Source organism: Myxocyprinus asiaticus, chromosome 18 (genome assembly GCF_019703515.2).
Source record: "Myxocyprinus asiaticus isolate MX2 ecotype Aquarium Trade chromosome 18, UBuf_Myxa_2, whole genome shotgun sequence".
Lineage (NCBI taxonomy): Eukaryota > Metazoa > Chordata > Actinopteri > Cypriniformes > Catostomidae > Myxocyprinus > Myxocyprinus asiaticus.
The window spans coordinates 9,739,196-9,767,071 of NC_059361.1; the positions used below are offsets into that span (position 1 = coordinate 9,739,196).

Genomic DNA, 27,876 nt, shown 5'->3' on the forward strand with positions numbered 1-27,876 from the left:
TAAATGAAGGTAAAGTGCATATTTATAGATAATTTTTTGCCATTTTAATCACATTTTTGCCTTCTACATTATTCATTTTAAATGGTCCTGCAGTATGATTAAATTATGTAATTTAAAAAAAAAAATTTTTTAAGTGCAAATATCCCATGTAATCTGTCAATTAATGGGAGTATAATATGTCAGTGCTGGACATGTCAATTCCCCAAATGTATTTGATGTTAACTGCCCTACCATTGTCGTCAGATTTTACTGCTGTTTTGAAATGTTATTGAAACATTCTTGACTAAAGATTTGTAGATATAAAAAAAATAGCTGCCCGTGGATGTTGCTAAATTGGCCACTAAGTGGCAGTGTTGGATAAGTTACTTAAAGTAATCCACTACAAAGTACTTTACAATTATAATCAGATCACTTCATTGAAAATGTAATCACATTATTAATTTTCTAATTAAGCAAATTTAATTAAAAGTAACCCTTCAACTGTCACAGAAACACAGACAGACGTACATGAACATAAGAATTCACATTTTAAATTACACAAATTTTAGAAATATTAGTAACCCAAGCAATCACTTATTGAAAGTCAGTAACTGTAATCTGATTACAAGAATTTAAAATGTAATAAATTACACTACTTTTGTGCCTAAAAGTAATTAGATTACAGGTACTAATTTGTAATTACACCCAGCTTTCAATAGACTTTGCTACAGTGTGGATCAATTCACTACATCAGAGATGTCTAATAAAACAGTAGAGAGGACAGGTGCTCAACTCCTTTATTAATTCACTCTTGAATAACACTTCAGAATGGTCCTATAGTTTACTCTTACATTTATGATTACATCTTGCACTTAGCGACATAAAGCAGGTAGACCTAAACACACGCACACACACTCAAACATTCTGGAGCAGCAAACAGGAACAAGTGCGACATTTGATGGGGAGGGGGCAACGTGACCATTGCTGCCCAATCAATATTCATCTCTCCAGCTCAGAGAAAACAGTTTTTCCTGAAACGATCTTCAACCATGATTTTATTCTTCTTAAACACACAAATGAATCAATTTAATTGAACTAATGTGGGCATTCCAACATTAACATTTCTCTTGGGTAAGCCAAAAATATATTTATGTATAGCATTGGTTGCCCTGTCTGGGGAAAGAAAAGAAAATATGCACTCACAGTTAAGTATAACACAGAATGTAACATAGTTTGCAGCACATTTGGGAGTGTAAATACTGTGCAAATAGAGCAAACAGAGTAACGCCACAAAAACCAGAGTTATGTGTGAGCCCTCGCCACTCAGAGAGACAGGAAAATGTTGGAAATGTTCCGGATGCAATTTAGGAATTTCACAAAGCTGCTGTTTGTTCTATGGATGTGCTTTCTAAACAAGGAATGTTTTGTACAGTACAATCACAGTTCCCTACCCGTCTCTATGCTTAAACAGGCATGCAGACAGACCGCTCTGGTTTAATTTCTGCGGAATAACACATCTGTGGATAAACGTGAGACTATAGTTGGCTAATGTGCCACTGAGACTGGAAAGTAAATATAAAGTGAGAACAACCAATCAGGTGAGAATAAAACATCTAAGTGATGATGGTCCACTGGCCTGCTGGAGAAGTCAGGCTTCTGTAATTTTACTGCCTGGACCCAAGCAATGATAACGTATAGTTGGTCCGGAAAGCCCGAAAAAAAAAAAAAAAAAAAAAAAAGGGGGGCAGGAGGGGAGCAATGGAAGAAAAATGGAGAAGTGTGGTTCAGACACGTAACATTTATGACACTGGAACGACACGCATGGTGTTGGTGTAGCCAGACCCTGGGCGCCAACCGGTCAGGACAATGACAACATCACCAGTCTTGAAGAATCCACGAGCCTTACCTGAAACAGACAGGTGGAAAGAATTTGTGGTCAACAAATGCGGTCACATTTACAAGCCAAATTTACAGTCCAATAGAGGATTTTGGTTTGTTATGTACTGGATAAGCACAAACTATTAGACTTTGTTTACATAAAAGCAGATTTTACAGTTTGATTTTTTGAAATCTGTTTTAGTCTAAACTCAAGATTGGAATTCTAGTAGTTATCATCCAGGATGCAACATTTAATTTCATAATATATAGACTTAATCGTTTCTTTAGTAGTATGCAAATATAAAAGTGCAAAATACAGTAAAGCCTCCATCACTTATATAGTCAAATGTGCCTCATCAATACCAGACACTGTCTGAAGAAACAGATGTTGATCACTAAAAATTGGATTTCAAAAACAAATTCAAGCTGTGTGCAGTGAAAACAAAGCCCAAATCTGCAACCACCACAATGATGTTCTCTCTCCATCTCTTACCGACTTCCATGGCGAAGTTGACTCTCAGGTCTACGTCTTCGGCCCACACATCATGGGCGGCATTGTTGTAGAATATGGGGAAGATACCACGGTACAGGTGAGCCTGACGGGCTGTCTGCTCGTTACGGGTCACAGCTATGATTGGGGCACGGGGCCGGTACCGTGAAATCAGGTGAGCAGACCTGGACAAGCAGAAGTTGTTGATGAACATTTGTTTACCATAGAAACAATCTGTGAAGCAGATGGTTTCCAGATGATATACTTTTAATCTGTCAGGCACTAAGGAACTATGCTAGTGTGTCTTTGTGGCACTTTCTGAGCAGACCATATAATTGCTATTATTAGTGATCGACAAATATATAAAATCGCAGAGGCCGATAAATCGGCCGATATTAGAGATTTTTTTTTTCCCCAGCTTGACCGATTTAGTTCAGTTTAGTTTAAGGGTGCGAGGGCACCAAGAATCACCTGCTTACATGTGAAGGAGCGTCTGAGACATGTAAACAACAATTCACAGTTCATTTTGTTGTTACGTGTCATTGTCTTACTAATACACTGGTCTTACTATAGATCGGTGTGCAACACAGTTTCACTTAAACGCACATATCAGAGCCGTGATAGATGAGATGCGTTTGAGCTCATAATGTTAAGTGCTCGTCAGCATTCTCAAGCTTTCAATTCGATATCAATTCATATGGGTGAATTCATAATTCATAATACTGTTAATTGTAAAGGGGACCTTCTAACTAGGTACATTATGAAAATTGAATTTTACTAATTATATTTTATTAGTTTTTTATAATTTAAATCACATCTGAGCTTTTTAAAAATGAAGAAAAAAATTGTCTTCAAATCAATAAATATTGCATATATTTTTTTGCATGTTTATTGTTTAATTGCATAATTTGTACTATTTACAGGTATTTACATTGATTTGTTGAACAGGTGCTAAAAACCGGTACTGTCACTTAGAAAACTGGCATTTCTGTAAAGAACGTCTGTAAATAAACGCATGCTAATGAGAGAGACTCAAACGGCTTTATTTCATCTGTCCTCAGCATGATTAGAATTAAATGTTTATTTTTTTGTTTTTAATCAACAACTGAATATAGATAACAGAAAAGGTATTTAAAGAGATTTAAAAAAAATAAAAATAAAAATGGCTGCGCAGATCTAGTCTTTAAACAACTTTTACTCGCAGTGAAAGGATCTTGCTGCTGATTACTCCACTATATGATCATCGCGATGCATCGGGAAAACTATATTTTTACACATCCCTCCTCGCCCATTTAATTCTCCCTCTCTCTCCTCAACAGTACCCTGTAACTTAACCGTCTTTTCTAATGATAAAATGCAAAGAGCAAAAAACTAATATCATATACAGTCTGCAAATATGCGGATACCTCGTTTAAACAGATTTAATAAACAAACTTCACAAAACTTAAGCAAATCCAGCATTGATTTGGTCTTTTGTAAGTAAATGTGAATGCTAATGCACACATACCATCCATAGTTACTGGACTATTGTGTGTACTGTTATTTCTGTCTTCCTAATATATTAATTTCTTCATGTGCAAATAAATTACTAAAATTTGATGACTAAACAGAAAATCAGAAGAAACTGCTATCTACCATTTCAAATACAATCTTATAATATTTGTTTAAAGATTATTTTATACAAAGATAAAGTATTGTGTGAAATTAAGTAAATATAGTGCTAAAGAGTTTATTAATTTTTTAGCAATTTTATGTTTATGTTATTTACTATATTAAATCGTGTGATATATCATCATTGTATCGGCCTGTTAACCACCCTGCTCTCTGGATATTGGCATTGGCCATTAAAAAAACCTCATATCAGTCGATCACTAGCTATTATCACATTAACTATAAAGATAACATGGTCAAGGACAACTATTATTAGAAATCATGTGCCAGTTACCTACACTTTAAACCCACCCCACTAATACAGAGAACTGTATATGAACATAAATCAGATTAACAATGTTAAAGCTGTACACCAATCTATTCTGCTTGCTCTTCTCTTGCAGTCCACAGACACTCACAGCTCACACTCTTCACATACATTCAAGGGAAAAAGGGTCAGGGAACGAAAATAAATGAACAGAACTAATAAGCCAGTGAAGGCATGTCTCTCTAATTCCACCTACCTGAGGTCTCATCCTACCCTTTTTACACTTCACTTCAGCTGCTCAATCGGCTAACTACTTTAGGACCCACCCCACTTCACATTACCTATTCAGTCCATCACATCTCACCTCAAGTCCCTTCCACACACCAACATTTTTCCCTTCAGGCAACACACTTAGAAGCATAACCCTCCACCCCATTCCTCTTACCTGTGCTCTGTCTCACTTCAGGCCCCTCCCCTCTTACCTTCCAGTCTCGGTGAGTATTATAAGGGCACTGGCGCAGCATTTGAAGGAGGACTCAACGGCGCCAACGGCAACAGCGTCTGAGGGGTCATGGGTCAGACAGGAGGAGCGTCTCAGCTCCTCAAACAGCTGCCTGTGGAACATGGCTGCCTCTGCCTCTCGGGCAATCTGACAGCACCACCCGGTGGAGGGAGGAAGGGGGAATGGAGGGGTTATACACAATCATACTATCAACCACACAGAGAGAGAGAGAGCGATATAGAAAGAGAGACATGTACCAGAATGTTTACGCTAGTCCTGATCTGTACTTTGCCACCACTTTTCAAACTTTTTAAAGCCAATTTAAAAAAATTATTACGTTTGGTTGGAAATGTGGAGATACATGGAATATAACCCAATTCCTTTTGCATGAATCTCATGACACCTTTCACGAACATAAAGGTCATATTTCACCCCAAAATCAAATTAAATAAAGAAATCATATCTTGCTTAAATTAAGAACCAATTGAGGAACGTTTACATCTTTTGCATTGTGCAGTTACATCTTCAAATTCTCATTACCGTAATATGAATAATAATAAAAAAAATAACAACATTATCATCATCATCATGGTAGGATATGTTGTACTGCCTTTTAAATTTTTATATAAAAAAGTCTATGCAAAATATATTTTCTTTCTTTACAATTTTTTCCTAAAAATGTTTTTGAGGGATTCACCCTTTTAAGGTTACATACAAATGCCAACATACATAAACATTCTCAGTTTCCCATGCATCTCATTTCTCTCTCTCTCTTCCAGTCCTCCTCTGTCCCTATTCTCCCTACTCTCTGACTGTGACGTTGGGCATTCCATAATTTTCCACATTATCTTCATGCCGCCTGCCTACCTGCCAGACCCCGTTAGGACTATAAACCCAGAGGCCAGGATTTTATATGAGGCCTCCACGGCACCGATGGCGATGGCCTCGGTGGGGTCGGTAGAGTGGGGCGTACAGCGCCGCAGGTCCTCAAATACCTGCCGGTGGAACATGGCCGCCTCTGCCTCACGAGCAATCTGACAGCACACAATGCAACAAGCACAACAGAGCAGAGAGACAGATGAAGTGTGAGTCAAGGAACAGAATAATAGCAGATAGAGATGGGAAGAAAAACAGAAGGGATGGAGGAGGTGAGAAATAAAAGAGATAGAAAGAAGTGTGAAAATGAACAGATCAAGTGTGAATAAGGAGTAAGAAATTGAAGGGAGGGAGGTAAGGGGAGAGAGAGAGAGAGAGAGAGAGAGAGAGAGAGACAGACAGACACACCATAGAGAAAAAGGAAACAAAAGGAGGATATTAGCACAGGTGCAGAAGAAAAGGTTAGTAGAGAAAACAAAACGAACATTAAAACAAATCCAAGTGTTTCTCTTACAGTAAATCATACAAAATGCAAATTAATATAAATTATAGCAAAATATCACAATTAAATTATTTTGTGAATATTCAGATCATCACTTAAATAATTTGTGTTCTTGATTTTAAAAGAAATCAATCTGAATTGGGATATCAGGGCTGAATGAACAATATTTTGCAGAAAAAAAGAAAAAGAAAAAAAAAACTACAGACAAAATGTTCAGTGTCAGAAAATACAGTCAGATGATGACATAAAGAGAGAAAATGGCTGGAGATCACACAAGTGGAACATGCAGGTGGAAACGAAGACTATAAATAAGACATTAAGCATGCTGCTTTTCAACCGAGCTTGAACATACAAATTACCACACGCCCCATTGAGAGCGAGAACCACTAATCGTGATCACGAGGAGGTTACCCCATGTGACTATCCTCCCTAGCAACCGGGCCAATTTGGTTGCTTAGGAGACCTGGCTGGAGTCACTCAGCACACCCTGGATTCGAACTCGCGATTACATGGGTAATAGTCAGCGTCAATACTCTGAGCGACCCAGGCCCCCCCCACCCGAAAATACATTTTTAAAGGCTTGGATTAGGGATGCACGATATATCTGCAGCCATATCGGTATCAGCCGATAAATGTGAATTTTTAAAGTTATCGGTCCGATAAGAAAATTAGTTCAATATATTAAAGCCGATAAATTATGGCTTTTTCAGGCACACACCACTCACCATGAGGGTTTTAATTTAAGTAAATCAAAGTAGGCTAGATTTGGTAAATGATTATGGGAAAAGAAAGATTTAGATGTTTCCTTGCAGGTTCCTTTCTGCATTTGAAGTTGTTTTAAAATAAAAGCAATTTTCCACTGTAAATGTTTGATTTCATTTGAAGTGGCTTTATAAGCAGAGCTTTTTGTTTTGTAATCAGGCACACAGAATGTAGATTTATATCCAGATTTAGATTTATAGGCAAATATATTGGTTATCGTAGTGGCCAAAATTTCCATATAGGTGCATCCCTAGTTTGGATCAACATATGCGGGTGAGTAGATGATAGATTTGTTTCTTTTTGGTGAACTTATTCTTTAAACTTATAAAGATTGTTTGAAACTTGTTGGGGAGTTAATGGCCATATCTGTAATGTCAGGGCATTTGACAAACATGCACTTGGCAAATAACTGTCAACAGAAAGCAAAGTGCAGTTTTGGAGTAATATAAATTATATTTAACTAGCTCATCAAGATCTGGCAGATAAAAAAATAAAATTAAAAAAAGAAAGGAAATAATCTCAAAAAAGGGTTCAAATGGACCATGAGCTTCAGCCAATGGCTGTTTTCTATGACTGACCCTGACACAATGCAGAATTCAGATAAATAAAACCAGCATATAAAGAAAACACATGCATCTAAGAGAATGACAAGAATGAAGCATGTAGTAATATTAAAATATCTGAGGTACTAAGGTAAGGTTAGTATTAGTATATCCAAGGTTGGTATGAAAATATATATTAAAATTAGTGTGCATTTATAAGAGGGATTTATAAAGTTAGGTAAACTGGTAAAATGTTAAACTGTCTTTCTGACAGTGTTAGTGGGGTTAGTCAGTAGGGGGCGCTCTCACCATATGCTGGGTGCGCACTGCCTCCAGGGGATAGTCTCCCTTTGCTGTCTCTCCACTCAACATGATGCAGTCAGCTCCATCCAAAACTGCGTTGGCCACATCGCTGCCCTCTGCACGAGTAGGGCGAGGCTTCTTAATCATGCTCTCCAACATCTATACACACATATATACATACAGCCTAAGTAGTTGTAGCTGGTTGTTCATAGTCCTATTCACTAGTTCTGGAAAACCAACAATTGTAAGAACATTTGCACATTTACTTACATTGGAAAAATTAAAGACAACATTAATCCTATATACTACTAAAATACTAAAATGTCCCTGGCCTTGCTGTGAATAATTCATCAGTCCATGTTATTCTAAAGTAAAAACATGTTTGCTTTCATAACCATTATTTCTCGATGAATATGCAGAGTCACTCCAAAATGTGTCACATTACAGAGGCTAAAATGTAATAGAAATACCATTTCAAGTTCTTTTAAACCCTTCAGAGGTAGATAATGTTTTTTGCCTCTGGAACAGTACAAGAATGCATGGTGATACGGGAGTATCTCGGGACAGCTGACCTGCGTGGCACAGATGATTGGCTTTCCTGCTCTGTTGCAGCGACCAATCATCATCTTCTGGGCCAGGAACACCTTTTCTGTTGGGATTTCGATACCCAGGTCACCACGAGCAACCATGATGCCATCACTAGCCTCCATGATCTCATCAAATCTGACAAATATAGAGACGCAGTCAAAATATAAATCATTATATTTTAAGCATCTTGGGTTTGGGACAACCCAAAATGTCAGCAATATAACAGATGAATTGTTCTCCAACCTTTTTGTACACACCTGTAAAAACAGGTTTAATCAGCTCACCTGCGCACACCTTCATGGTTCTCCAGTTTGCTGATAATCTTAATGTTCTTGCCCTTCTCTCCCAGCACCTTACGGACCTCATGCACGTCGGCTGCTTTGCGGATAAAGGAAGCGAAGATCATGTCTACTCCCATCTCCACACCAAACAGCAGATCTTTGATGTCCTTATCTGACACAGCAGGCAGGTCGACTGCAGCCCCGGGCAGATTCACACCCTTCTTGCTGCCCAGAGAACCACCATTCTCAATCTCACAGATGAGATAGTCAGAGCCTGAGAAAGAGCTCATTCATCCATCAAGCAGACAAAGCAATTTCCCCCTCATAGACAGTCACAATACCATTTATTTTTATTTTTTTTGGTTACTGTGGCTGTCTTGAAGCCAGACTTTTGATTATCGTCATGAGCTCCTATCTGCAGCTTATTCTGGGCAACTGCCCTCGTCCACAAGAGGAACCGTATGAAGGACAAGTTTTTGTTTAAAGATACTAGAACTTCACCACTCACCGATCTCCAGAACTTGGAGGGAGATAAGCCCGTCATCAATGTAGACCTTACTGCCCACTTCCACCACCTTTGTGATATTCTTGTAGTCCAGCCAGAGGTTATCCTCATCACAATTCTCCATGAAAGTATCGTCTAGAGTCACTCTGATCTTATTTCCTTTCTTCAGCTCGACCTCTGCTGTGCCGCTCTGGAGCAGATAGACAAATTCTAATTAAAACTGTGAAAACAAATACACTAGGGGCAAGTTTTTGAGATTCAAAAGATATCACAGTAAAGCCCTTTTCGGATGTGTCTGTAAAGTAATTATTACTAGGGACGTCTGTAATGTTTACCATTGATTAGCATGGGATAAGCAATTTCTGTATAAATGGCAGAGATGGGTGTGTCTACTGCATATACACACTGCCGTCAGACGTAACTGACCTTTCAGAAAATAATATCAGGAATATCTGGCAAAATACAACAAAAATCTGTGTCTTCCGTTTATTCCATTTTGAAAAATAAATTACCGTAAAACTGATTTTGTAAATTCGATTTTCCAATTATCTGTCACTCATCTGTATCATAGCAAATAGAGACTGCTGTGACACATTATATGGAACAGAAATAAGTAAACTCACCCCTTTGATGAGACCGGTCCTGATCTCAGGTCCCTTGGTGTCCAAGGCGATGCCCACTGGCCTATACTGGATGCTGCCTGGCTGGAAGCTGGCACAAGCCTCACGCACATTTCTAATAGTTTCACCGTGGTACTAAAAGACAGAGAGAAAGAAGATATCAGTACAGCCATTAACAAAACAAGTTCAGATTTCAAATTATGAAATTCTGTAGAAGAAAATGCTTCAGTACATTAGCATTTTTAGTTTAATAATCATTTAAACATACTGCAGGTGTGGTGTAAATCTTATCACTGAACATATCCAAGACCAATTGAAACACATCACAGTCTAAATGTTAAACTGCACAAATGGAGATGTTATTTGTGTTACAGAAAAAGGTACACGTGCACTTGAGTGACATGCATTAGTATGATTATTCCCTGATAACACTGGTTATGTCATTTTAACATTCTTTTTTAACCCACTCAAACACACATGCAACTAAGCAACGGTTAAAGCTCTTGTCTAGACAAGCAAAACTAGGTTACCTAGACAACACATTCTCACATAGAAATTAAGACACAAACCTATGGATAAGGCAGTCACAATTATGAAATTTGGCTGATGAATATCAAACAAATAATTGCGATTATGATGATTAATTGTTTGTTTTAGGGCTGTGACGATTATCTCGTTAAGGGATTTCATGATTAATTGTCATATTTAAGGTTTTTTTTGTCATTTTTACATATTTCAAACATACAACATATACACATACAACTTCAAATATATAAATCAAATAATACAATAGGGATAAACTATGATTTCCTTTTAAGGTTTTAAAAACTTATGAATGACATGAAAAATAATGCTTTAGATATAAAAATATTTCTAAATACTTCAAATGTCTCTTTTTGGTCAACTTTCATTTTGGTCAACTTAACATTTACACTTGTTTTTGAACTCATTTTTATAATTAAAAAAAAAAAAAAAAAAAAAAAAAAAAAATATATATATATATATATATATATATATATATATATATATATATATATATATATATATATATATATATATTATATTATATTATATATAATATTACACACACACAAACACACACAGTGGCGGCCAGAAGTTTGGAATAATATACAGATTTTGCTCTTATGGAAATTGGTACTTTTATTCACCAAAGTGGTATTCAGCTGATCACAATGTATAGTCAGGACATTAATAATGTGAAAAATTATTACAATTTATAAAAAAAAAAAAAAAAAAAAAAAACTCCTCCACATGCAGCAATGACAGCTTTGCAGATCCTTGGCATTCTAGCTGTCAGTTTGTCCAAATACTCAGGTGACATTTCACCCCACACTTCCTGTAGCACTTGCCATAGATGTGGCTGTCTTGTTGGGCACTTCTCACACACCTTACAGTCTAGCTGATCCCACAAAAGCTCAATGGGGTTAAGATCCATAACACTCTTTTCCAATTATCTGTTGTCCAATGTCTGTGATTCTTTGCCCACTCTAACCTTTTCTTTTTGTTTTTCTGTTTCAAAAGTGGCTTTTTCTTTGTAATTCTTCTCATAAGGCCGGCACCCCTGAGTCTTCTCTTTACTGTTGTACATGAAAATGGTGTTGAGCGGGTAGAATTCAATGAAGCTGTCAGCTGAGGACATGAGGCGTCTATTTCTCAAACTAGAGACTCTGATGTACTTATCCTCTTGTTTAGTTGTACATCTGGCCTTCCACATCTCTTTCTGTCCTTGTTAGAGCCAGTTGTCCTTTGTCTTTGAAGACTGTAGTGTACACCTTTGTATGAAATCGTCAGTTGTTTGGCAATTTCAAGCATTGTATAGCCTTCAATCCTCAAAACAATTTCTTTTTTTCTTAAACCTAATATTGACCTTAAGACATGCAGTCTATTGCATATTGTGGCAACTCAAAAACAAACAAAGACAATTTTAAGCTTCATTTAAGGAACCAAATAGCTTTCAGCTGTGTTTGATATAATGGCAAGTGATTTTATAGTACCAAATGAACAATTTAGCATGAGTACTCAAGAATAAGTTCACGAGTTCATTTGCCCATATAAACTTTAATCTATTACGGTTAAACTTATTTGGCTTGCTGTCCACGGTGAAGGGGCTCGAGGAAGCAGCTTCAACTCATGCTCTAAATTCTCCCGAACTTACGTTTAGGAACTTCATGTGTTGGATTGATGGCTGCTGGAAATGGGGCCTGTCTAGATTTGATCAAAAATGACTTTTTAAATAGTGATAGTGCTGTTTTTTACATCAGTAATGTCCTGACTATACTTTGTGATCAGTTGATGCCACTTTGGTGAATTAAAATAACAATTTCCTTCCAAAACAGCAAAATCTGTACATTATTCCAAACTTTTGGCCACCAGTGTATATACACACACACATATACTGTATATACGTATATATCATAATAATAATAATTATATTATATATATAAAATTATTATTATTATTATTATTATTATTATTATTATTATTATGCAATAGTAAAATATTTCTTTCCCAATTTCTTCACTTCATTTAAATGCTCTGATTAAACCCATGAGCCCTTATTGGTCATGAAGCAAAACCTTAGATTTCTTTTGATCATTTTATCACTTCACAGAAATAGAGTAAGCGTGCACCGTCTCCTCTTTGTCACTGCGTGTCATTAACACAGCGTGTATGAACCAGGAACATCTGCCATTACACGAGCATTTAAAGTGAAACCAGAGCACTTTGCATTCACTATCAAAGCTTATACTTGTTCAATTATATTTTTGTGCGAGTTTGGCGCGAGCCTCTGCTGACAGCGCGCATCAGAGCGCTTTACGCGCTCTTCCGGACAGGAGCTTGTTGACCTCCACGGTGTGTCTCAGTGACACTCAGTGTTCAACTGAATGACACACAAACGGCACATTCATGGCATTTATACAGTACATTTGCTTAAAATTCCATTATTTGGGCAATAAAGTGTGATTGGAATTTGAATGCCCAATAATCGCAGTTGCCTCAGATAACCACGATCAGACTTATTTAATAATCGCAACAGGTCTACCTATGTATATGTCGCATGCAGTGGTGGAAATGACCGAGATTGACTTGGGGGATGGGGGCTCTCTATTTTTCACAACTTGTTCAAAGTGGATGAATTAAATTGATTAAAAATAATAAAACATAAAATAAAAAAAATGTTAATTTATAATGTTAATATTGACTATTTATTTGCAAATAAATTATGTATTCTTCAAACTTTGTTCATCCAAGAATCCTCTACTTTCAGCAGTGCAACTCTTCAGCATATGTTCATTAAAGATGCTAGTTTAGGACCTGCGAAGAGTCTTTTTTTCAAATTAAAGACTCTGATGTACTTGTATTCTTGTTGTTATGCATCTGGGTTGTCCACTTCTCCGTCCCAGTTAAATCTATTTTGTTTTATTGTTTCAAAACTAAAGTGCATGGAATAGCCGTCATCTCTCATAATAACAACAGACTGATGAATTTGAGGAGAAATAGGTTTCTTTTTGGTTATTTTTAAAACTGAAATTCAAATTGCAAGTGTAAAGTAACTTTACTGTACAGTAACTAAAAAAAATGCAATACCTCAGCTGCAAAAAGACACTATTTTGCGATTTCCACACTTCATTAAGTAGCACAACCGTTCTAACAAAAACAAATGTTAATTTAGTACTAAGTTATCATATTAAATGATTTCTTAAGGATTATGTAAAATTATTTTCTAAGTAGACTAGAATAACGGCAGCTGAAAATGGGGCTTTGCCATCATGGATAACAATTGAATTTTATTAATAATAAAAAATTAAAATAAAACAAAACACTTCAGATTATAGAGATTATATCTTTGTAATCTATAACCACATTACACTTCAGAAATCAACATTCTTGCTCGAAACAGAACACTTCTTTTTGTTCATAAAAAATAATAGCCAAATCTACTGGATATTTCTCTTCATTTTAATGAATGGGCATTTGCTGTCAGCCACACTAAGCCACGCCCCCAGCATTGCACGTGTGTGTCAAGACTGCAGAACAGACATTCTCAAAGAATACCAATACAAACGGCTCAGCATTTATTTGTGCATTAAATTACACACACTAATGTACTTGTGGATGATATTCTGAGCAAAGAAACCTGTATATTTGTGCATTCTTCTTGTACGTGGATTTGTAAATTGAGTGCATGTTTGGATCGGTTGTCACGGATCCCGTGTGCATCTGTCAATCTGTTGCGTGAATGTGTTCTGGCCATTCACAATGGTCAACCACAGACACAGAAGATCCCACGCATTTATGTGCGGAAACCACAAAGCTTCTATAGGCTATTTAGTGGACAAAAGCTAGAAATACTATATATTCCCCTAACAAATGTAGCCAGTTTGAACGGGAACGTTGTTCCCCACGAAATTCACTCTGGAAACTTCGTTCCCCTGCATTCCTCCCCCCCCATTTTCCAGCCCTGGTTGCATGTGATGTGACCGAATACAGAGTTTATTGGTTAGAGTTTGCGTGCATGTGTGATAGTAGCTCATGGAAAGCTATTTAATGACCATGCTGTAAAGATTTTAATAAAATAATAAAAGCAGATTAGATAAGTACCATGCTCTGTGATGATGGTTTCATGAAATGTAATTGGGTCAAAATTCTATCAATCACTTTCCCTTCATAAGCTCCCGTTTAAAGACAGCTTGACCTCTACATAAACTCAAGATCATACTGTTGGGCAAACAGCCCACACATGGGCCTTGTGTGGACACAAGCACCGTTTAATTAAGAGTGTGAAATGTTTGTACTATAAGAATGAATTAGTTTAACCCAAAACCCTGAGGCCTGTTTCAACACCAGGTGAGTGAAGGAGGATTAGGGACGAGTTTCAGGTACAAAGAGATAAATGAGCCCGAAAACTAGTCCATGCACGAAACTTGGACTTAAGATAATTTAACAAGAATCCTTTTTAACTACATTTAGAGAATTACATTTTCAAATTTATTTTAGTTAGTTAGGTTCTACAAAGTAGGTGAATTCCACATGTTCCATGAATTCAGTTTGTTATTTAAGTGGAAAAATAAAATGTACATGTTCATTTACTGAAAATATGAATTAAACATTTACTTCTCTTCCTGGTATTAAACAGGAGGGACATCTTGACATCCATTAAAACTTTAACCTTTGACCTGCAGTTCTTGAAATGCTGATCCCTCTTAGTTCCACTAATGAATTGAGGACATTTTTACGCTGAATTGACCTTTCTGCAGATGTGTTATAAGACCTGGTTCCAAGCAGGCCATAAGGTCAAGCAGGTTCTATTCATGACACACTTTAACATTTTAGATAATGTTTATTGAATTTTAAAGCAAAAGAAATTCACTGTACCAATGAAACTAGTCTCATATACAGCAGCTCTCTAGAATGTCCTTTATGAACCTCCACACCTTTACGCTGCTCAGATGTGATAAACTCTCCACTAGAATAGCAGATAAACTATTTATAATGGCAGGGCTTAGTGTGTAACTTAATCCACAGTCTCTGAGGCCTTTAATCCTGGCTGAATGAATTAACAGTTTCTTTCAGCCTACAAACTTGACTTGAGGAATTTCACGTACATGGTTCTGTAAACTGTGAGCTTTATAAATGTTTAGATAGACGTTTTTAGCATAATTTTGGGCAGAGTGAATAGCCTACACATCAACAGCATAACTAATGCTGGATATATGAAATAAAAGCAAGAGGGTAAGACAAGCACAGATTAATTATATGTAGGCTACCTCATGTGAGCCATGAGAGAAGTTCATTCGGGCGATGTTCATGCCAGACTTGATCATCTCCTTCAGCATTTCCACAGAGCGAGAAGCTGGACCTGAGGTCACATGACACACAATACACCATCACATCCTGGTCTTAACATAATGCACGCATAACATGTCCATAATACCTGACGGATATCACTGAAATAACTGTCTTCGTGACGCCCTAATTTCTGAAAATAAAAAAAAACCCTGACCGCAGCCCGCACATGATAGCCAATAAGAAAACTTGGAGGCACTAATCAGACTGGATCTGTATTATTAAACCTTTAATTGACAATCCTCCAAAGCATTTTCTTGCATTATATTTCTCCTGAATTACAAAGCTGTCTAATGTTTGAAAGTGCTGTGGCAGTAAAATTAACAGCCTACAAGGTCAAAGAAATTACAGATTGCACCTGAAAACAAAGGTCTAAAGCTGCCCTTAGGATATTTTTTCAGAACATCGGAGTGTGAACGTCCACTTACCAATGGTGCAGATGATTCCAGTGTTGCGGGCGATGGTGGGCTCAGAGTCGATGTCCAGCAGACACAAGTGCTCCAGGAAGGTGTCGGCCATGGCAGCATTGAGCTGCTGAGTCTGGATGAAGGCAGAGCCCATATCCTGAGCTTTAGTGTGAGGCATGCTGGAAGTGACGGGTAATGTCCTGCACAGAGAGAGACAGAAAGAAAGAGGCCAATGAGATGACATCTACATGATCAGTTAAAGTCTTACATGTATGCATGTTTAAAAGATTCAGTTGATCAGCAGTCTCATAATGGACTGAACACAACTGCAAACAGACAAACGCTCAACCAGAGACGTCTAATGACTGAAGACTAAGCACTGAGGACATGAAGACATTGATTTCAGCTTAATGACATAAACAGTGCCAGGAGCCATAAAGAAATTTTTTTTACTAAGAAGTTCAAACCAATTAAAGTCAGCTAGATTTACCATCATGCCAGCTCCTCTGTAATTTAGAACATGTGGACTCTCTGCCCCTCTCTCTATCCAATGTAAGTGAGCAACGAGAGTTGAGGGGTGTGGTATAGAGGAAGATATGCAACAGACTTCAGGTCACAGAAATACAAGAATAATATTCATTCAAATAAGTTGATACTTTCTATATGAAACTAACTTACGTTGACATTAAGTATTATGAACAACCATAAAAATTTATTACAGACGAGACAGTTATGGACCACTCATATCTAATCATATGTATATCAATGAGAGAAATCACAAACCTCCACTGCTCATTCTTTACCATTATGACGATTCAGATAGATCACGGACTATTGCTTTGATCTGTGACTTGTTTCAAGCTACTGCATTTATAGCCAGCATTTGGGAAGGTATCATTTTGACAGATTTTGCTATTTGAATTGTAATATAATAAACAACTAAAATTGCTGCGCTGCTCGGCGTATTCCGCTTACTCCCGCTAGAGAGCACCACTCGCTCGCGCAGCGCTGTCCGAAGCATTGACTGCAGACTTTAAAATGCAGCCTTTGCAGCTTAGTACTCGTGCAAGGCCATATTGCGATTTCCGTATTATTTCAATCCATCATGCAGCCTTGATGGACATCATACAGATATCTCAGAGATCAAAGTCTACAAGTTTAACAAAGTTTTTTTTCCACATTTGAGTGAAAACATCAATTAATAAATTAAATATAACATGCTCTTAGGAGTGCAAACCCTTCTACACCATGTGGTTAGTATTATTTCTGGATTTAAAATCCAGTTTGGCCAGACTTTCCCGTTTGGCCGATTTGTTTCTTGAGTGGGCTGACAATCAGCTGCTTGCATGTGAAGCGACTAAGACATGCTTCTTTTACCTGTAAGGCGGGACTTCCTATCTACATCCGCTGACCGTTGGCAGCAGTTGGACATTCAAATTTTTCCCATTCATTTTAATAGAAGTGGCCCGTCTCTGCTACATAGTCTCTGGTGCAACTTCAAGGTAAAAGCGCTTCATGTATGCTATAATTAAATGTCTTATTCACTGTGCATTGTATGTACAATTGGTTTGATTCGGTATTTGAGAAAATGCGACTGCTAACGTGGACATGCCATCTATGGTTGCTGGACTACGGTGTGTACTGTTATTTCCTTCTTATATATTAACAATTACTAAAATTTGATGACTAAACAGAAATCAGAAGAAACTGCCATTTAAAATGCAATATAATTTTTTTAGATTCTTTTTTTTTTTTTTTTTTTTTTTTACAAAGTTAAACTTTTGTGTGAAATTGAGTAAATATAGTACTAAAGAGTTTTTTTCTGTTTTTTTTTTTTTTTTTTTTGCAATTTTTTGTTTATGTTGTTTACTATATTAAATTGCGTTATACATCGGCATTGTATCGGCCTATCGGCCACCCTGCTCTCTGGATATCAGCATCAGCCATTAAAAAACCCATATCGGTCGACCAATAAAAGCAACCAAAATGAGATGCTCCAAAAGCGTCCGTCTACAGTGATGCATCCTTAGAAAAGCCCTTATAATAAATCTCAACTGATTGACAAATTCAATTGCAATATGGATTGCCGTGAACTAGTGATGCACCGGTTTTAATTATTTAGGCCTCAAATATCAAATAAAACTCAAATAAAAAGATAGATATATTTATCTATTTTAAAATGTAATTTAATAAATTTACCTTTTTATGTTCCATAAATGTCTTTCCATTACCTTGTGAAAAAAGAATACATGATAATATCTGAAGGCCTTATAAAAACAAAACAAAAAACTCAGTCGGGTAAACTCATAGGTATCACTGACATTTTGTCATTTGACATCTGTGCGGGAAGATCATTATCAGCTAGGTATGCAGCCAGGAATGTCTTCTGCTCAAATAGGCTTTCTAGCAAATAATATGTACTATTCCATGTCATTGTGACATCTTGCTGAAGCCTTTTTTTTGGCAATCCCAATGGTTTTTGTAAATCTGCTAAGTGTGAGTATGCTAGAGGAGACTGTTTGAAGTGGCCCACAATTTTTCTCCCTGTAGCCATCACATCTGCTATACTGCGGTGACTCAGCACTCCCTCGTTGACAGCTAACTAAAGAGTATGTTACATACAGGGCAGGCTCTTCAGATCAAGGTCCTCCATAGCTTTCGCCATGTTCCTCACACTGTCCCAGAGTATGACGTGCACTTTTGATTGATCAATTTGCCAAGTTTGTAGCATACTGCAAAATGACTCTGAAATGGCTGCTGCTGAGTTCGACCCCCCAAACTCACGTGCGTGAAGCAGAACCTTCTGCAATTTGAAATTGTTTTCAAGCCATTGAGCTGTTAGACTTAGCATAATAGTGGGGCTGACGTCTGAGCTCCAAATGTCATTAGTAAAACTAATGGCTGTGATGTCTGCAGTCAGGAGCTCCTGGATATGATTCGCAACAAAGGCGTACATTTCTGGCAGACACATCTGAGAAATAACGTCTACTCGGAATTGTATAATGGGGCTCAATGTGTTCGATCAACTTGCGAAACCCTATGTTTTAGACTACTGAGAAGGGCTGATCTTCCAAGGTAATAAATTCCATTATTTTCTTAGTGATGCCTTTGGCGTTGTCATTGGCCCCCTCGGTGTGCTGGGGCCGGGGAGATTTTTCTTTGCCATTGTTGTTTTGGTGAACTCGGTATGTTGTTCAGGGTGTCGTGTTCTCAGGTTATCGACCAGCTTGGTTTTACTAAAGTTCTTCTTCTCAATATTTCAGCCGAACAAATTTTACATTTAGCTATTTTAGCATCCTTTTTGGTCACGGTAAAGTGCATCGACACTGCAGACATGTTTACCTGTTGTAGCTTAACCAAGCTGTGTGCACGAAATGGGAGACGCTGACACTGTCAAAAAACATCATCGGAGAAGCGCTAATTAAACATCACAGTTTCAGTCAATGGTTTCGGCCCTCCAAAACAATTTTGGCCGAAACCGAAAATTATTTTTTTGCCGTTTCGGCTAAATATTTTCGGTTGCAGAAATTTCGGTACATCCCTACTGTGAACTGTAGGCCATGAATTGGCTTGTGTTCAATAATATGGAAATTAGGGCTGTCACAATTATGAAATTTGGCTGACGATTAACAGCGCGAGCCTCCGCTGACGGTGTGCGCATCAGTTCGCTGAAAATTTCACATGCTCTTCCGGACAGGAGCTGTTCCTCCAGTTGACATCCGTGGTGCGGCTCAGAGTTCAACTCAAAAGCGCCATTCATGACAATCACACTGTATGTTCGCTTAAAATTCCCTTATTTTGTGCATTAAAATGTGATCGGAATTTAAAGTGCACAATAATCGTCGTTAGATAAAATAACCACGAACAGATGGTTAATCATCGCGACAGGCCTAATGGAAATAAACAATATAAAGCCACTTTTTGTTATCTGATTTTTTTTATAATTGACATTTTATTTGTAATTATTTAAATAACTATTTATAATTATTTTATCATTATCTATTAAATTATTGTTATTTGAGGGGCTTTCTCCACAAGTATTTATATATACACGATTAATTTAATTAATTGGCATAAATTTAGTATTATGCAATTTTCAACTGGGTTCCATAAATAAATGGAGTAGTTGTTCATTCAGAAAAAAATGTTTTAGTAAAAATATATGAAGGTAAATATTGCTTTTTATTAAGCTACTATGTATCAAATGTGCATATAATATAAATATAAAAATACATATCAATGAAAATTAGTTAAAAACTTTGGGAAACATGCCTTTATTATTTTTAAATACATTTTTATTCAATGCCTTTAAATATTGAATCTACTTGGCTACAACAGCTGTTTGGATGAAACGATGGTTCCGCTGATTTTAAAAAAAACAACAACAAAAAAAAGAGCAAATACATTATTATCAAGATACATATCGAATATCATCAATAGACTGAAAAAAATAAAGATATAATTTTTGTAGCTATATAGCCCAGCCCTAATAAGAATGTGACATTAGACTGACATGCCTGTTCCCAGTGGTTAAAACCATACCAAATCATATAAATCCAACCACACTAACAAAACACGAAATGTCAAGACTTTGTGCGCGTTTGAGGTGACCCGAATTCTGTATCTTAAGGCGGACATTACAAAAGCACGATTAAAAAGAGATAATCCACCTCACACGCCCTCAAGGGCAGTTAAAGACAATGCATGTGTGACATTCAACCAATCACAGCTCTGTTACTCACGGAAGCACACACAGATCAAAGTCACAATATGAAAGGAGTCATATGCTGAATTAAAGCCCATAACTAAAATGAGATGTACCCCTTTTCTTGAAAATTAAACATTTAAAAACAACAGCAATCTATTCTGTGTGCTAAAATGCTCACAAGTTATTGTAATTACAGCCAGTGGTTGCTTACACTATGTAAATCCATGTGCCAAGACCACCGCATGGCACAAGAATTTCACTATGGTCAGTAACAGCAGCCACAATGCATTCCACTCTGATGATGTCATAGTGGGCATCCGTACGTGAGGAGATTCACATCACAGCTAACATACACACACTCTTCCCCACGTAGTCATGCGATGACTAAGAGGGGCAGGGTGGAAAAATCCAAGCCCTTGTGCAGTGTGGCAGAGACACTCAAATTGAAAGGGTGTAGAATCCACTTCCTGACACTACAGGAAATGATGCAAGTTGTGGTTTTTGCCATTTCTACCCAGGACACAGAAGGTCAGCTTTTGACAGGAAGTGAATGCCACATGTTTTTTTGGCAACCTTAAACAGCCTATAGTTAGGCTAATAATGTTATGCACAGCCTCTTGTGGCTTATTTTTTTGAATAAACATGTACAGTCCACTGATTGTTCTAGAAACTAAAAAGAACCCAAAATTTCCAGTTAGGCTACACAGCTATGAAGGGTCATATCTCTGGCCCAGTAAAGAAGTGCGTTTCCACCAACGGGCCAAACGGTTCTGAGCACAATGAGGAATGGTTCTGGTTACATTTCCACTTGAGCACAGTTTGGCACTGCACAATTACAAACCGTTCTCAGCCCGGATGACTTGGCGCGTGCTCAACCATGCTGGTGGAATGGCTTTAGTACATGGTGACTAGGGATGTCAAAATGTGGATAACGATTATTGATCAGCATGTTATTTTATTGATATATTTAAATTAGAAGCCTAATCTGCTTGATCTCCATTTCACTCAGTTGGCCTTCTGTTTAACAGCCTGCCGTTATAGTTTTGGGAGACTACAAAAGGGTGATATAACATTTACAGAAGCCGGTCACGATGAGCTGAAGCAGCACAGCAGAAGGCAATCCAAAGTTACAAAGGTTTTTGCACTTCAAGAATGAACAAAGTGACGTTGATGAGTTTGCAGGTTAGTGTATGAAACTGGTGAAACTGGCAAAGTTTATTATGTAATTTTTCTCTGCATGTAGCCTTGAATGTCTTTCATTCAAGCTGTCAAACCACAAAACGACATACTTGTAACTGAACATACATTGAAGGCTATATGAAAGATACATATACACAATATTAGGGATGGGATGATATGCGATATGGTGTTGTCACGATTCGGTTCGATATGAGGTTCACGGTTCTATATAATCTCGATTCCATATAATAACACCCTAAATGACAAAATTACGGAATTTTTTTATTTCCTGAAATTTTTTTGCAAAATGCACATTAGAATTTCTCATCATAATAAAAAGTTCTTTAATACACAATATAAATACTCAAAGTTTAAATAAGAGTTTCTCAAAGAAAAGATCACAAACAAGCTTTCAAAAATAGTGGGGTTCATTCAGGCTGATCAGGTGGAGAACAAGCAATAGAACCGGTCATGAAAAAAGTATGTGAAAGTGTATATTTTATCTTTTAATAATTTGTTCACCATCATCATAATGAAAATGTAACTTTGTAAAAATATAAAAATTCTACATTATATTAATTAGTATTATACCATGAAATTGTATATATAATAATGATGTGATCCGTCACTGTTTGAAATAATGTGTACAATTTACAAGTAATAACATTGTGTATAAGAAATGCTAAAAAGGTTACGGTCACTTTAAGGGTTAACATGCATCTCACTGTTCTGGTTAGGCGAACATCAAGAAATTATTGGTTTCTTTAGCACACCCATGCTGTGAGATTAAAATGTATATTTCTTTTGACTTTATCTGACTGCAAAGAACAGAAAGGATATTAAGACACATTATTCATTGAAAGTGGAGTCGCCTCATCTTTGATGGAAACATTACACAGAGGAAACGATCCATTTTAATCTCAAGCACTTTCATCAAAACAAGGCGATTTTCCAGGTATTCCAGTATTTACATTTCTAAAAGCTAAATTAAAGCACTTCAAGGACCTTGTGTGAACCCTGTAAACAGTGTAGAATAAAAGTGCAGTAGTGGAAAAAATCAAGCGATGGAGAGATTGATGTTTGACGTGTCATTTAATTTACGATCACATGGACAGAAAACAATGTTGCAAATTTCAAAATATCGAGTTATCCTACGATATGGTTAGACATTTTTTTGGTTCGTGATATATCGAAATTCGATATATCATCCCATCCCTACACAATATATTATCCACTGATGCTAGAATAAATAATCTTTGTCTTTTGATAATGGACATGATCCGGGTCGAATTTAATCAAACTTTGCGAGTTGCGCTCTGTGGCACTGCAGAATTTTGATGCTGAGCATTGAAGGTGCGTGTACCTTCATAGAAAATAATCGTTTCGAATTTTATAATGTGCCATGTCGTCCGCCAGACACATCTGGCGTCCCTTTAATTTACCTTGCCGCTCACACTTTACCAAAGTTTTTTTGATTTTTTGAAAAGACAAATACTAACCCAATTTATATCAGAAAAAAAACCAGATATACAGCTCTGGAAAAAATTAAGAGACCACTGCAAAATCATCAGTTTCTGTGGATTTACTATTTATAGGTATGCGTTTGAGTAAGATGCACATTTTTGTTTTATTCTGTAAAGTACTGACAACATTTCTCCCAAATTCCAAATAAAAATATTGTCATTTAGTGCATTTATTTGCAGAAAATGACAACTGGTCAAAATAACCAAAAAGATTCTTACAGACCTTGGATAATGCAAAGACAACTAGCTCATATTCATATTTAAACACAATACTAATGTTTTAACTTAGGAAGAGTTCAGAAATCAATATTTGGTGGAATAACCCTGATTTTCAATCACAGCTTTCATGTGTCACCAGTCTTTCTCATTGCTGTTGGGTGACTTTATGCCACTCCTGGGACAAATATTCAAGCAACTCGGCTTTGTTTGATGGCTTGTGGCCATTCATCTTCGTACTGATCACATTCCAGAGGTTTTCAATGGGATTCAGGTCTGGAGATTGGGCTGGCCATGACAGGGTGTTGATCTGGTGGTCCTCCATCCTACACCTTGATTGTCCAGCTGGACAAAACAAATCCTCAGAGTTGGGGAACATTGTCAGAGCAGATGGAAGCAAGTTTTCCTTCAGGATAACCTTGCACATGGCTTGATTCATGTGTCCTTCACAAAGACGAATCTGCCCGATTCCAGCCTTGTGAAGGACGCACTGAATCAAGCCAAGTACAAGATTATCCTGGAAGAAAACTTGCTTCCTTCTGCTATGAGGACTGGTTTGTCCAGCAGGACAATATTTTTTATTTCAGTATATAAAAGAACCTCTGGCACGGCAACGAGAACCATTCGGCCTAATGGTGGAAAAATCAAAGTGTTCCTTTGACCTGTGAGTCATCACCATGACAACATCCATCACACAGCCCTCCACATCTAACTTCAGACTCCATCAATCCACTGAAATCTCTACCTCCAAGCACACGCACAATCTACAATCATTGCGATCCAAATAACCTCTAAAAGGATAGTTCAGCCCAAAATTAATATTCAATCATTATTTATTCAGACTCATGTTGTTCCAAACAAGTATGACTTGCCGCCTTCTGTGGAACACAAAAGGAGATGTTCGACAGAATGCTAGCCTCAGTCACCATTCACTTTCATAAGTGAAAGTGAAAATGAATGTGAATGGTGACAGGATAACAAATGGCCTAAAATCTCCTTTTGCATTACACGGATGAAAGTCAAAGTCATATGGGTTAGGAACAACATTACAATGAGTGAATGATGACACAAAATTTCTTTTTAGGTGAACTTTCCGTTTCACACACATTGTAAGCGCACAAACACACCTTTCCAGCAACACAAACTACTCTGATTACTACTTACTGTTTTGTCTAGGCCTAACACAGCCTATGTTACTCACAGGTACCTTTCTTCAGAAACGGAGCTGCCCTGAACCCACCTGTAGACTCTGTATGCCTTCTGGGAGATATAAAGGCACTGTGTTCCTGCAAGAGCCCTCCAGAGGAGCCCCAGCGTGTGTGACCCAGACCCACTTTCTCCAAATAGAAAGCTGAAGGGGACGCTGGCCAGAATGAAGCAGCATGAATTTTGATGCTGAAGAGTTTGAACTCTAAATCCTATTCCCTTAAAAGAGGATAAACGATATAAGCCACTCGCGCTGTCCTGCACGAGCAGGCCTCTCCTAAGACTCCAGGCCCACATTAGTTGCTTAAAACACATGTTGGTTTAGTTGTGGACCGGCCACTACAGGCAGTGAGTCCACAGCAGTTAGATCACATTACATGTGCTAAAATAGGGACAGGGTTCCCACAGCATTATGGTGGGCACAAGACACACATGACTGCTGTTTTACCAGTAAGAGGCGCTCTGACTTGGAGCATAAATGCAGACAGGTGGCAGCAGCATTCAGGATTCTGAGGTCAGCGACAGCAGGACATTTTACTGCTGCATTTTTGCTGCAGTGCACACCTGAATTAAAGGGACAGTTCACCCAAAAATGAAAATTCTCTCATAATTTACTCACTCTCATGCGATCCCTTCGCACTCTCTCTTCTACTGAACACCAATGAAGATAAGAATATCTCAGCTCTTTCGGTCCATACAATGTATGTGAACGGTAATCAGGCCTTTGAAGCTCCAAAAAGGAGAAAAGGTTAGCATAAAAGTAATCCATCAGACTCCAGTGGTTTAATTAATGTCTTCTGAAGCGATACAGTTGGCTTTGTGTGAGAACAGACCAGAATGTAACTCCTTTTTCACTGTACATCTTGCCATTGCAGTCTCTAGGCACGATCATGATTTCAAGCTAGATTACACTACCTAGTGATTGAAGCATGGGCAGAGCACTAGAAGGTGCTATCGGAAGTGTAATTGAGCTTGAAATCATGATCGTGCCTAGAGACTAAAATGGCAAGATGTACAGTGAAAAAGGAGTCACATTCTGGTCTGTTCTCACCCAAAACCAACTGGATCGCTTCAGAAGACAAACCACTGATTATGGATTACTTTTATGCTGACCTTTTCTCCTTTTTGGAGCTTCAGAGACCTGATCACCATTCACTTGCATTGTATGGACCAACAGAGCTGAGATATAATTCCAAAAATCTTCACTTGCGTTCTGCAGAATAAAGTCGTACACATATGTAATGGAATTAGGATGAGTAAACGATAACAGAATTTTTATTTTTGGGTGAAACTATCCCTTTAAGCTCAACGGGTGTTATTTACCGCTGTAAAGAGTGGGCTCACCTTTCTTTGATCTATCAAGTTCTCTCTTATTCTCACATTCTGAACTATGACTAATAATTGTCCACTGGGAAGTCCCCGGCGAGCTCTATGAAAGGCTGGTTTATGTCACTGCCAATGTGCAGGATTCGGTTTATGGTTAAGTTCATGCATCTTCTGTTGCTTTAGTGGAAGCTGTTGAAATGATGGCATAATTAAAAAGGATGTTAAAGAAAGAAAATCCCATATTGCATCAGTACTCACTGCAAACCTAAAAAACAGCTTCCCTAAAATGGTATGGCTTTTTTTTCTTTGGTGCATTAATTTTCTAGTTCAACTAAATGGTACACAGTGTTTATCGTAAACCTAATTTGGTTTCTGGTGTACATACACAGGTTCAGTCCATATAGAAATGGTGGCCTAGCTTACACTTAAGAAAAATCTGACAGTGCAATAGTGTGAAAGTGTGTGATTGCAAGACAATCAAAAATGTCCACTTCCTCCCTCGCATTTACATTATCCCGAATCATAATTAGCACCTTTCCATGCAACCTGCGCCTACAGCACAGTAGTAAAAGCAACAACCTGCAGTTAGTTCAGCTGCCCGCAGGGACGCATTGTGACATGGTCCTTCACTCAGTGCACAGAGGAGTGACCAATAATTGAATGTAGGAAAACATAAAAGGCGTGTGTAAACTGCAAGCACAAGCGGGCCCTGACGCTGCATGACCGGATGAGAAACCAGCGCCATTCTGAAGATCAAACGCCTCAGGTTCTCATCTTCATTTGAGTGGACTGAGGTGGTTTTGGTTCAGTCATGCGGGGAAATAGAGGTGGTTTTGGTCCAGTCATGCGGGTAAATGCGGAGGGGAAAGTGGCGGATGCGCTGCGGGTCACGTCCCGCCTCTGCGTCACATTTTCCCCAGCAAGACTCTGCAACTGCACGCGCCTCAAACATTCTGTCAAAATTCGAATGAAATCATATGGATTTAAGATGAATGAGGGTTACAGATGTAACAGTCGAAACATGCTGAAAACGGGTAGAAGGTGATGATGAATAATAACAATAAACAGAGGGGAAATTATGCACATTATATCCTAAAAGATGTTCAAAACGGCTTTAGCGTGAGAACGGCGAGGAAAAACATTTTAACTTGTCAAAGTACAAATAAAAAGCACAAAAAGTTAAAACACCTTACCAATGCAACTGTAACCACTGACTGAACAAAATAATGCGAATTTGTGTCATTTTATCAGTACCGCTACTCTGACTGATTAAAAAGCTTTAGCTATTTACCGTTCACAATAACGTAGACACTGAAGAGTATAATAAAATACATCTATAATCACTGAGGAAACTGATATGAGGAGACCTACCTGCGTTCGAAGGAGATCGTCTGTAACTGATGCGCTCTGGACAGGCGAGCTCAAGGTGATCCAAGTATGTACCGGAACTACTTCCGTCAATAGCACGCAAGCATACGTGCGCGGAGGGATATTTATGACGTCAAACTATAAAACTGTCACTGTGAGGCTTTTGAAAACACGCCTCCCGTAAACGTGTGTTTATGTTTCTTCAATAACCTCCCAGTCCATACAGCTTTATGGTCTTTAAAAACAAATCCAAGGCTTTCTGATGAAGGATTATGAAACGTGACACTGAGGGAAGTGGAACTATCCAATCAGTACGCGAGACACAGCAC

The 27,876-nt window shown here is 37.7% G+C and overlaps 1 protein-coding gene across 2 annotated transcripts; it reads right to left on the reverse strand.

Moving 5' to 3' along the window:
* Window positions 1-760: 760 nt before the first annotated feature.
* On the reverse strand, window positions 761-27,708 carry LOC127456479 (pyruvate kinase PKM-like). 2 transcript variants are annotated; one of them, XM_051724996.1, is made up of 11 exons: window positions 27,551-27,708; window positions 16,043-16,221; window positions 15,536-15,627; window positions 9,750-9,881; window positions 9,130-9,316; window positions 8,625-8,895; window positions 8,325-8,475; window positions 7,759-7,911; window positions 4,748-4,914; window positions 2,351-2,532; window positions 761-1,885 (listed from the first exon to the last, which is right to left on the reverse strand). In XM_051724996.1, the coding sequence occupies exons 2-11, from the start codon at window positions 16,197-16,199 to the stop codon at window positions 1,779-1,781; spliced, it is 1,599 nt and encodes a 532-aa protein (XP_051580956.1). In that variant the 5' UTR covers window positions 16,200-16,221; window positions 27,551-27,708; the 3' UTR covers window positions 761-1,778. The 2 variants fall into 2 exon arrangements, with proteins under 2 accessions (XP_051580956.1, XP_051580958.1); XM_051724998.1 differs by lacking the exon at window positions 4,748-4,914 and adding an exon at window positions 5,635-5,801.
* Between the last annotated feature and the right edge of the window lie 168 nt (window positions 27,709-27,876).